This window comes from Triticum dicoccoides, chromosome 1A (assembly GCF_002162155.2).
Source record: "Triticum dicoccoides isolate Atlit2015 ecotype Zavitan chromosome 1A, WEW_v2.0, whole genome shotgun sequence".
Classification (NCBI taxonomy): domain Eukaryota; kingdom Viridiplantae; phylum Streptophyta; class Magnoliopsida; order Poales; family Poaceae; genus Triticum; species Triticum dicoccoides.
Window position 1 is genome coordinate 70,116,452 of NC_041380.1, and position 12,001 is coordinate 70,128,452.

A 12,001-nucleotide genomic window follows, 5' to 3' on the forward strand; every position below is an offset into this window, starting at 1 on the left:
TTCTTTAAATTAGATTTGGCAGATGCGGGATGAACTCCTACCACATGATCGCATATGAGCAATTCAAGAGGAATTGGCGGCATTCTTTCTTGACCACGTCATAAATGAGAAGGGAGAATACCATTTGGAAATTGATATGGACTTTAGATGTTAGGGATTGTAAGAGATGTTATATTGTATATATGTAGTAGCGTCGGATAGATATACGAAAACTCGTTGTTCGACCAATCTCTCGGAGAAAGAGAGGTCACTTCTCTTTGTATATGTTCATGATGATCTTGTGTAATTAATGGTTTCTTCATTTGCTTACTAGCTAGCGTGTCGAGTTCTCTCTATATGTATAGTAGCTAGCGTCAACCAAGCACGTAGATAAAGAGATGTCACTTTTCTTTATTAGCTAGCTAACATAATATGAAACCCCTAAATTAACCCTCCAAAACCCCTAAACCCCCCCCCCCTTCAAAAAACCAAAAACCCTAGCATCCACGATCTGCTGACACGTGGCTGCCTTTTGGTCCTGGTTGGTGTTACCAACCTGGACTAAAGGTCCTCCTGCCTGGGCGCCCCACAGCGGCCACGTGGAGCCCCTTCTGTCCCGGTTCGTAAGCGAACCGAGACTAAAGATTTTAGGCTTTAGTTCCGACCTTTTTGTCCCGGTTCCAGAACTGGGACTAAAGGCCTGTTGAACCAGGACTATTTACCTGTTTTCTACTAGTGTGTTCTAAAATTCTCCTCTGTTGTAGCAGGAGCAAAGAGGACTACTACAACTGGATTTAAAGTCTTTTGTTGCCATTATCAATTGCGCCTTTGACGGGGCGGCGCCTATGGTCGTGACTACGTCCCTTCTCGTGCCTTTCCTGCCTCTCCTCTATTCCCTCCCATGGCCACAACAGAAGTGTCGTGGACAGTAGTGATGACGCGAATGTTGACTGGAGTTATTGCCGACGAGTAGTTGTCGATATAGCCAATGTTGATGCCCATATAGTTGATCATGCACTAGCCACAGCCCACAGTGGACGTGGTCGTTGTAATCGATGTAGCCGCGCATAAACGGACGCATCAAAAAATATGTGATGACAGAACTACAGTCGTGGACAATGCACATTGTGAATGTCAGAGAGTGTCATCAGCGATAGGAGCATCAGTTTTGTCAGAATCAAAGAAAATCCATCGAGCACACAACACTTTTGTCAGGACCATATGGCCGTGTAGGATGTCATCACTAAAGCGACGCTATATCGATGCAATCATGTCATTTTAGACGACGTGATCAATGCTGTTGTCCTAATGCCGTCTCAGTTACACATCTTACAGTTATACAATTAGAGGACGTTAGAGATTTCCAGCTTATGATATATGAACGATCTGCATTGATATGTCATCATCACAAGGGTCATCTTCAAACAGCGCATCATCTATGATACCGTGCCGTATATGATGAAAAATTACCTTAGGTTGTACACCCGCCTATGGCATGGATGATGCCGTGAAGATCGCTTCTCGTTGATGGCCTTGACAACGATTTTCTTTTTGTTGGATGCGAATTAGTCGTAGAGATTCAGCACGGTGTGAGTTGGCTCGATGCAGGAGGCGTCGATGAAGATGCATCGTGCACGGCTGGTTCGGCTGATACGTCGTGTGGCGTCGGTGAGGATGCACGTCATGTCTGGCTGTTGCGTGGCGTACTCCAGCGAATCTAAGCATGATGGATCGTGAACGGTGTACGCGGACGGGTGAGTGGAGCTGCAGCATAGAGTCCCTTGGCGGGTCTGCGGCTTCCTTGTTTGATGAAGCTTCTCATTGCTCACGTGCCTACCCACATGCAAGGATTGCGTACGTGAGGTTAAGGTGGTTGCAGTCCTGTAGAAGATACTGATGTTTGCAGGCCAGCGTGTGTGGCCGCAGAGGATCCGTTGCTTGTTGTTGATTTCATGGATTCGGATGGGCGTAGGTGCATGACTCGAGGTGTGGATCGTATTCGCTTCAGGTATAGAGTATTTTTGTTTTTTGTGTGTGTCAGGTTTTGAATCTCTATTCTTAATGTCTTAGTTGGTAGATTAGCCCTCATGATTTGTCAAAGAATAATTAAATATTGCAAAGGGATTGTATTCGCTTCAGGTATAGAGTATTTTGTTTTTTGTGTGTGTCATGATTTACTATGGACAATTAAATAATGGACTTTTTTTTCGAAAAGGGGGAAAAACTCCGGCCTCTGCATCAGCACGATGCATACGGCCCTCTTATTAAAAAATAAAGTAGTGCCAACATGGTTCCAGTGGTCGTAGAAAAGTAGAAAAAACTCACACAGAGCCAAAAAAGGCTAGAAACAACAACTAGCCAAATCAAGATGCCACAACCGGTTGGGTAAAGTAGATAGGAATACTAAATGCCTATCCTATTACATGACCGCCATCCAAACCGGTTGAAGATATCCCGAGCTACCATCTCCCAGCGGACAGACCCAGTAACCAAATGCTCCCTGGCCTCCGTCTGGGTGATTGGCGACCACGAACGAATCAGTGCCGTAGTCCGGAGTAAAACCTGCAAAAAATGTATACATGATATTCTGTTAAAGACCAGATCATTTCTGCAATTCAAGATAGTCCACAACAAAGCACAAGCCCCAACCCGAATATGTCTCGCTACGTTAGACTCAATCCCATTAAGCCATGTCCCAAAGAACGCATAAACAGAAGTCGGGGGTTTGATATTGAAAGCAATGTGGACCGTCTGCCAAAGTACCTTGGCCAGCGGGCAATCAAAAAATAGGTGTTTAATAGTCTCATCCCGATCGCAGAAACTACACCTAGTAGGTCCTGTCCAATTACGCTTCATCAAGTTATCCTTAGTTAAAATTACTTGTTTATGGACAAACCACATAAACACTTTTATTTTCAATGGAACTTTGACATCCCACACATGTTTGGACGTAGGAATGGAGTTCGAATTAATTACATCAATATACATTGATTTAACCGTGAATACTCCAGACTTAGTCAACTTCCAGCGTAATTCATCGGGTTGTTGAGAAAGCTGGACTTCCATCAGTCTCCTAACCAGATGGATCCATTCTTCCCAACGATTGCCCGCTAGCACTCGTCTGAACTGTATATTAAGGGGGATAGAGTTGAAGGACCGATGCAACGGACACCTCACGTCGTTGAACAATGCGGTACAAAGAGGGATAGTGGATGGCTAAGGGTGTGTCACCGAGCCAAGTATCTTCCCAGAAACGTGTACTCGTGCAGTTTCCAACAACAAACTTTGTCCTATTAAACAAAGCCTGCTTGACCTTCATGAGACCCTTCCAGAAGGGCGAGTCGGTAGGCCTTATTGTGACCTGTGACAAGGTTTTTGACTGGAGGTACTTGCCGCGAAGGATTTGAGCCCACATAGCATCATTTTCCGACGAAAGCTTCCACAACCACTTGCTAAGAAGGCATTTATTCTTAATTTCGAGATTCTCAATACCTAGACCCCCTTGGTCTTTCGGTCTACAGATGATATCCCACTTAGCAAGCCTATATTTTCTTTTAAGCTCATCACCCTGCCAAAAGAACCGCGATCTATAGAAGTCCAGTCTCTTCCTAACACCAACTGGTACCTCAAAGAACGAGAGAAGAAACATCGGCATACTTGTGAGCACCGAATTAATTAGGATTAATCGGCCTCCATATGACATGAGCTTGCCCTTCCAGCAACTCAGTTTCTTCTCAAATCGGTCCTCGATGCACTTCCATTCTCTGTTCGTTAGCCTACGATGGTGGATAGGAATTCCCAAGTATGAGAATGGTAGCTCTCCCAACTCACATCCAAACAATTGCCTATAAGCATCCTGTTCATCTTTGGCCCTACCAAAACAGAACAGCTCGCTCTTATGAAAGTTTATCTTTAACCCGGTCAATTGTTCAAATAGGCATAACACCAGCTTCATATTTCTTGCCTTAGCCAAGTCATGCTCCATAAAGATGATTGTATCATCAGCGTATTGTAGGATAGAAACACCTCCATCAATAAGATGAGGCACCAATCCACCTACTTGACCATTTTCCTTAGCCCTTCCTATCAAGACTGCCAACATATCCACCACTATGTTAAACAAGATAGGGGACATCGGATCTCCTTGTCTTAGGCCTTTATGTGTCTGGAAATAGTGACCTATGTCATCATTAACTCTAATTCCCAAACTACCTTTTTGCGTAAATGATTGAACCTGTCTGCGCCAGGCTTCATCAAAACCTTTCATACGCAAAGACTGTTGGAGAAATGGCCATTTGACCTTGTCATACGCTTTCTCGAAATCCACTTTAAAAATCACTCCATCTAATTTTTTGGAGTGGATTTCATGGAGCGTTTCATGCAGGACTACCACCCCTTCAAGGATATTTCTGTCCGGCATGAAAGCGGTTTGGGACTGTTGCACCACAGAATGCGCAATCTGTGTGAGCCTGTTAGTCCCGACCTTAGTGAAAATTTTGAAACTAACATTAAGGAGACATATGGGCCTGAATTGCTCAATTCTGACCGCATCCGTCTTCTTAGGAAGAAGTGTGATAGTCCCAAAATTCAAGTGGAATAGTTGAAGCTGTCCAGAGAACAGATCATGAAACATAGGTAGAAGATCCCCCTTAATAATGTGCCAGCACTTCTTATAGAACTCAGCCGGGAAACCATCCGGTCCAGGAGCCTTATTATTTTTCATCTGTGCAATAGCATCGAAAACCTCCTTCTCCGTGAACGAGGCAACTAGAATGCAATTAAATAATGGACTAGCGTAATTAAATATTTTATTGTTGTGTTCGTTTGTATGCCTTTAAACCCAAAACGTATATGTGACATGATCTAAAATTCCCCTCAGTTATAGCAGGAGCAAAGCGGACTACTGCGACTGGATTTAAAGTCTTTTGTTGCCACTATCAATTGCGCATTTGATGGGGCGGCGCCTATCGTCGTGACTACGTCCCTTCTCGTGTCTTCCCTGTCTCTCCTTTATTCCCTCCCATGCAGTGGCGGAGCTTGAAAGAAATTTTTGGGTGGGCCAAAGTGTTTTTTTTCTAATTCTGAATCTTACAAGGTGGAGTCAGCAGATTCTGAATCATAAGCACATACAGAGATATGAGAGGATGGGGAATTGGAGACGTTGTGCCTCTATGTACGGTGCGAGCATGAGACGAGAGGGGATGGGCCTACTGTGTGTTGCGTGGGCTGGGCTAGGAACTAGGAACACACACATAGGTAAAAGAATTTGGTGAAATTCCTGAGCGGGCCATGGCCCTGTTTAGCCCCAACAGAGCTCCGCCCATGCTCCCATGGCCACAACAGAAGTGTCGTGAACGATAGTGATGACGCGAATGTTGACTGGAGTTGTTGCCGACAAGTAGTCGTCGACATTGCCAATGTTGATGCCGGTATAGTTGATCATGCAGTAGCCATAGTCGATGTGATCGTTGTAGTCGATGTAGCTGCACATAGACAGATGTGTCAAAAAATGTGTGATGACATAACTACAGTCGTGGACGATGCACCTTGCGGATGTCAGAGAGTGTCATCAGCGAAAAGACCATCAATTTTGTAAGAACGGGAGAAAACTCATTGAGCACACATCAATTTTGTCAGAACCGTATGGCCGTGTAAGAGGTCATCACTAAAGCGGCGTCATATCAACGCAATCATGTCATCGTAGATGACGTGCACGTGATCAATGCTGTTGTCGTGATGCTGTCTCAGTTACACATCTTACAGTTATATAATTAGAGGACGCAGCTGGAGATTTCCAGCTTATGAACGATCTGCATTGATATGTCATCACCACAAGGGGTCATCTTCAAACAGCGCATCATCTATGATACCGTGCCGTATATGATGAAAAATTACCTTAGGTTGTACACCGGCCTATGGCGTGGATGATGCCGTGGAGATCGCTTCTCGTTGATGGCCTTGACAACGATTTTCTTTTTGTTGGATGCGAATTAGTCGTAGAGATTCAGCACGGTGTGAGTTGGCTCGATGCAGGAGGCGTCGATGAAGATGCATCGTGCACGGCTGGTTCGGTTAGGGTGTGTTTGGTTGCTGTCGGCGAGGATGCACGTCATGTCCTGCTGTTGTGTGGCGTACTCGAGCGAACCTAAGCGTGATGGAGTCGTGTACGGTGTACGTGGACGGCTGATTGGAGCTGCAGCGTGGAGTCCCTTGGCGAGGCTGCAACTTCCTTCTATGATGAATATGATGAAGCCTGTACATGGACCGGCGGCAGCGCACGCCTGGCTTCTCATTGGGCCACATGCGATTGCGTACGTGAGGTTAAGGTGGTTGCAGTCCTGTAGAAGATCCCGATGTCCGGAGGCCAGCCTGTGTGGCCGTAGAAGATCCGTTGCTTGCAGTTGGTTTCATGGATTCTGGTGGGCGTAGGTGCATGACTCGAGGTGTGGATAGTGACTCGCTTCAGGTTTGAACAACATAAGAGTATTTGTCGGGCGCCTTAAACTGTTTGAAACGTCTGGCACGTCCGGCGTTTCTCATATTCAGTCTAAAGGCGGTGCGGATATGGGATGACTTGGGTGCATTCGCCACGTTGGATTGATCCAGCTTGTCCCACACATACCCGATGAACTACATGTGCTTCATCCAATGATCATCTTTTACATAGTGTTGCATTGGTTGTATGGTTTTGAGATTTCAGATATGAGTGACGTAGGTGTAGAAACCAACAAATAAGACGTGCCCGGTCAGTGATCGCGGACGCGCCCGGCGTGTCCTTGGGCATTTGAGGACCTGGATTTCCTATCTCTGGTTATAGATGCTCTAGTGCAATACTCTAGTTGTTTACAAATATAAGATGTTTTACAATTTCAATATAAACTATATACATTTTAAAATAAGTGAATAAATACACTAAAATGTATTTATATACATTTGATTTATTAACAGTTAGTACATATATTTATGAACGAAGGGAGTAGGTGTGAATGGGGTGTCGTATCGTGTCGGCCAGCTGTATGAACTTGGTCGTGCCCGCTCGACTCGGACTAGCACCGGCACAGGATGGCGCTGTTGAGCCGTGTTCCGAATGCAAGCCGCTCACACATAGTCTTCCGCCACCACTGATGGGTAGAGGCGGTCGCAATTTTCTCTATGCAGGCCTTGTTCGATTAATCCTAATCAACTCAAGAGGATTAGAGGGTATTGAGAGGAATTTTAACTTGCAGGAAATGTAACCTCCTTAATCCACATTAAGCTCATTCAATCAACTCCTAGCTGAACATTAATTAATCATGCACAACACTGTAACAGGCTGGTCGTAGTGGGGTATTGTATGATACAAGTTCATGATACTATCTCCATACTACATAGTATCAAGAATGATATTGTAGGTAAACTTATTTATTGTTATGCATGACAAATAGTGGCACATTGTTTAATATGATATGGTGTCATATTATGATACTCAATCCTTCTTTCTTCATTCAATTTTATGTCACCTCATCTGAACTACTTAGTTGGTGGGCATTATACTTTATATAATACTCTCACTGTGACCGGCCTTAAAATATTTTCTTAGGTACAACGCGTAGCGGGACAGCCATGGACAACACCAGTCCAAACTGCTCTGTCATATCTACAGGAGCAGCATCTTCTTCTCCCGGCAATGTCCAATCAAAGTGATAGAGCATTGAGCCGAGTATAAGTGGCACCATCTTACTCGAGAGCTGCAGCCCAGGACAGATCCGCTTCCCGGCGCTGAATGCGATCAGCTCAAAATCTGCACCGAAGAACTCTATCTCCCTATGCAGGAACCTTTCCGGCAAGAACCTGTTGGGCTCATCCCATACCTTGGCATTTCTGCATATCCCCCAGATGTTCACCAGGGCAGTCGTGCCCTTAGGGACGTTGTAGCCTTCTATCTCCACCGCCTCCTCGGCTAGCCCAGTGGCGAATGGCACCGGGGGATGGAGCCGTAGTGTTTCTTTGACGACGGCTTGGAGATATGGGAGGCTGCCGGTCTCGGACTCCTCCATCCATGCGCATGGTCGGGTGCCGAGGACGTTCCTGAGCTCCGCTTGGAGTTTGTGTATAGCGGGAGGGTTTTGCAATAGCTCCGACATCGCCCACTCGATTGTGGTGGGGACTGATGTTGCGCCTAGGAGTAATTCCTGAAAATGCATGCATACATGAGATTAATACATTTGTGGCAACTATTCAACATGCGATTGAATTTTTTCATGTCAACTGTTTTTTAAAACAAAACATATAATATAATGTAAAAAACTAAAACTAAATAGAAAACATGAGGGGTTCTTTGGGTGGGAGTGGGGGTAGAAAACATGAGTTATAATGAATAATGACTTATAGACTCCCTAAAAGAAATGAATTACAGACACCGGTATACTTAAAGAATAAGGAAAAAAACTCAAAACAAATGACAACACTTGCACACGAATTGTATTGTTTCACAGTAAGCAAGCACACATAGTTGTGTATATTCGGACAGCAGTGTGATTTCCATAATGATTCCTGTTATCTCATGTATGGTATCATCTCCTGCGCACATACACTAGCCACACGTACAGGAACAAACATACGCCTCGCCGGGAAAAAAAAGAACGTGCATACGCACACGTGCGTGCACACACATATACTACTACTACATACGACACGCACGACGCCGTGCACACAAATCACACACAATACACAGATCAGGCACACATATTGACCTATATACTACATAAAAAAACGAAAAGGAAAATAAAGCAAGAAAAAGCAACCACGCACAAAAAGGGGAAAAAGAGTGACTGAGCTGACAAAACATTTCATAATAGCAAAATCGATAAAAAAATATTTCTGTAGCTCCTTTTTCCGTTGCATAATGCATGTATTTGACTCCTTTTAGGATAAAACTTTGGCCAATTATAACATGTTTTTTAGAGAGAAACTATAACATATGCTAAGGTCGTGTCTGCATGCTTACCATCAATAGACCTCGGATGGACTCCTGGTTCATCACCCATCCGTCCTCGTCTTGCACGTCGCCGTCCATGTCAAGCAACACATCCAACAGATCGTTCCTGCGCGCATCGCCGTCCGCCCGGCTGAGCTTCCGCCGCTCGATCTGCTCGTCGATGAGCGTATACAGCCACGCGAGCACCTTCCCCGCCTTGCGCCGGATACCCTGCAGGTCGAGGGCCGCGAGCGCCGGGAAGAAATCAGACACGTTGGGCAGGCCGGACAGCACGGCCGCCTCTTCCGCCACGTCCGTCAGCTCCGACACCACGGCCGGATCTAGCTTCTCCGAGAACATCCCGCGGCACAGCACGTTCACCATGGCCACGAACGCCTCGCGAGCCACATCGACCGGGGCGCCTCCGGCCGCGGACAAGCGCCGCACCAGCTCGCGCGCCTCCTCCTCCCGCACCGCCCGGTGCTCGTCGAGCGGCCGGGGGCCGAGGAGCGCGGCCCTGGAGTGCTGCCTGAAGGCGCGCCACTTGCCGCGCGGCGGGAGCGCGACCATGGAGTTGGCGTCGTGGTCCATGACGCGCCAGGCGTCCAGGCCACGGCGAGCGGCCAGGCTGGCGTTCTTTTTCTACAGGACCTCGCGGGCGGCCTCCGGCGAGGTGGCCACGACGGCTGGGACAGTGCCGAGGCGGACGAACATGAGCGGGCCGTGGATGTCGGCGAGGCTGGCGAAGGAACGGTGAGGGTGCTCGCCGATGTCGAGGAGGTTACCGAGGAGCGGGAGTGGCCTGGGGCCGGGCGGGAGGCGTCGGCGCGCGTCGGCCAGTGGTTGTAGCGCGTAGGCCGCGAGCAGAGTGAGTGGGAGCGATGCCGCGCACACGAGGGACAAGTCAGCCATCTCTTGCTTCCGGGTAGACCAGTTTTCCGGCTTTGCTGCGACAGAGAGCGCAACCTCACCGGTCCATTTATAGTGTCCCAGAGCAATAATGCTACACGTACAGGAGATTACGGGCGTTTTACAGGCTGACTAGGAGTCCGTCCGACGTGGCTGAGCTGCGGGGAAATAAAGGAAAAAAGAGAACATGCCGCTGTTTACGCAAAGTAAAAAAAAAAAACAGAACGGCAGGAAATAACGAAAAAGGAGGACGTGCCGATGTTTACGCTACTGGAAAAACAGAACAGCGGCTCAATTTGCCGATCGCTTTCGCCTCGAACGACCACGGCCGTCTCGCGCCGCCAAGGGCACATTGCTGCTTGCTCGGCCGATCTTTTCAAGCCGTCGGCGTCGCATGCTCCGTCACATCGGCATTGGCAGGTAATCCTATGTATACTGAAGGCCATGATGTTACGATTTGGATAGTCTGACTGGTGATACTGCAGCATATATACTTGATTTATCCATCTGTAGATCAAAGCTGTGTACCTGAGTTTTCCGCCTTGATGAAGCCCTGAAGTTAGCTACAAATGATTAGTTATTAATCTTTCATCTGTTTGCATGTAGCACATCACATCACCTCGGCACACAATGTTATGTTTGTTTCTAAGTATATGCATCTGGTAATGTTCAACACAACCTTTTCAAAATAATTTAACATGTCAATTTTTAGGTCAATTTGTTACCATTCAGTTTAGTTATGTTGCCTTTGTACGAGAATGATTAAAAATTTCATGGCTTGTAGGAATGGATGATGGAACTTGTATTGTTCAAGAATCAAGTGACATGTCTATTTCAAGCGACGATGATGGCATTAAGCAGCAGAAGAAAAGCAATGTGGAAGTTGAACATGACCTTGGTGAAGCCCAACCAGATGTGTCACTTGGAGATCCTGAACTGGGGATGACCTTTGGTAATGAGAATGAGGTGCGAGAGTATTATACCCAGTATGCTAAAGCAAAAGGCTTTGGTGTGACGAGAAGAAGTTCAAACAGTGATGATAATGGACAATTGAGGTACCTTACACTTTCCTGCAGCCGTCATGGTAAGACTCAGTCCAACTCAAGAAATATGTTGAAGCCAAATCCATCAGCCGGGTTAGGATGCAAAGCTAAAATTAATGTTACTCGTGGTCCTGATGGGAAGTTGTACCTTTCGAAGGTCATATTGGATCATAATCATGCATTAAGTCCACTAAAATCTCGGTTATTTAGATGCAACAAAAGGTTAGACTACCATGTTAAGCGAAAGCTTGAGTTGAATGACAGAGCCGGAATTCGGGTAAACAAGAACTTCAATTCTTTTGTTGTGGCAGCAGATGGTCATCATAACCTAACTTTTGGTGAGAAAGATTCTCGTAATTTTCTAGAGAAAATAAGGAGGCTGAAACTTGGCAGTGGTGATGCTGAAGCGGTTCGTGACTACTTTATTAAAATGCAATCCGACAACCCAAACTTTTTTAGTGTAATGGATGTTGATGATGAATCCCGACTTAGGAATGTATTTTGGGCTGATGCCAGAAGTAGGGCAGTGTATGACTCTTTTCATGATGTCATTACTTTTGATACGACATATTTGATGAACAAATATGATATGCCGTTTGCTTGTTTTGTCGGAGTGAATCATCATGGCCAATCAGTTTTGCTAGGATGTGCTTTATTATCAAATGAAGATACTGGAACATTTGTTTGGTTATTTCAAGCATGGCTCACATGTATGTCAAATCGTCAACCAAAAGCAATTGTCACGGATCAAGCAAAAGCAATTCAGAATGGTGTGGAAGTAGTTTTTCCGGAATCTCGATACAGATGGTGCTTGTGGCACATAATGAAAAAGATACCCGAGAAGCTAGGTGGGTATGATGAATATGATCGCATCAAGGTTGCTGTTGGCAATGCGGTCTATGATTCATTAACAGTTGCAGAGTTTGAAGTTGCTTGGATGCATATGATTGAGAAGTATGATCTTGGTGATAATGAATGGCTTAAAGGGCTTTACAACTATCGACACCGTTGGGTTCCAGCATTTGTGAAAGATGCCTTTTGGGCAGGTATGTCTACTACACAACGTAGTGAGAGTATGAATGCCTTCTTTGATGGATATGTTAATGCAAAAACT

The 12,001-nt window shown here is 45.9% G+C and overlaps 3 protein-coding genes across 3 annotated transcripts; 1 reads left to right on the forward strand and 2 right to left on the reverse strand.

Moving 5' to 3' along the window:
• Positions 1 to 7,364: 7,364 nt before the first annotated feature.
• On the reverse strand, positions 7,365 to 9,848 carry LOC119363811 (geraniol 8-hydroxylase-like). Its single transcript, XM_037629179.1, has 2 exons — positions 8,966 to 9,848; positions 7,365 to 8,150 (listed from the first exon to the last, which is right to left on the reverse strand). The coding sequence occupies exons 1-2, from the start codon at positions 9,524 to 9,526 to the stop codon at positions 7,542 to 7,544; spliced, it is 1,170 nt and encodes a 389-aa protein (XP_037485076.1). The 5' UTR covers positions 9,527 to 9,848; the 3' UTR covers positions 7,365 to 7,541.
• Positions 9,566 to 9,865, reverse strand: LOC119363818 (inactive cytochrome P450 76AD1-like). Its single transcript, XM_037629187.1, has one exon. It carries the CDS (start codon positions 9,845 to 9,847, stop codon positions 9,578 to 9,580), a length of 270 nt encoding a protein of 89 aa, XP_037485084.1. The 5' UTR covers positions 9,848 to 9,865; the 3' UTR covers positions 9,566 to 9,577.
• Positions 9,866 to 10,630: 765 nt separating this feature from the next.
• On the forward strand, positions 10,631 to 11,995 carry LOC119351630 (protein FAR-RED IMPAIRED RESPONSE 1-like; the record flags this gene model as incomplete). The annotated part of the gene is made up of 1 exon (XM_037618614.1): positions 10,631 to 11,995. A coding segment is annotated over exon 1 (1,365 nt), but the record flags the coding sequence as incomplete, so codon positions are not given.
• Between the last annotated feature and the right edge of the window lie 6 nt (positions 11,996 to 12,001).

Bases quoted from the DNA above. Each gene is read 5' to 3' on its own strand.
- LOC119363818 (XM_037629187.1), bottom strand. From the start codon at position 9,847: ATGGCTGACTTGTCCCTCGTGTGCGCGGCATCGCTCCCACTCACTCTG.
- LOC119363811 (XM_037629179.1), bottom strand. From the start codon at position 9,526: ATGGACCACGACGCCAACTCCATGGTCGCGCTCCCGCCGCGCGGCAAG. The intron at 8,151-8,965 runs GTAAGCATGCAG...ATGCATTTTCAG, and splicing joins CCATCCGAGGTCTATTGATG to GAATTACTCCTAGGCGCAAC.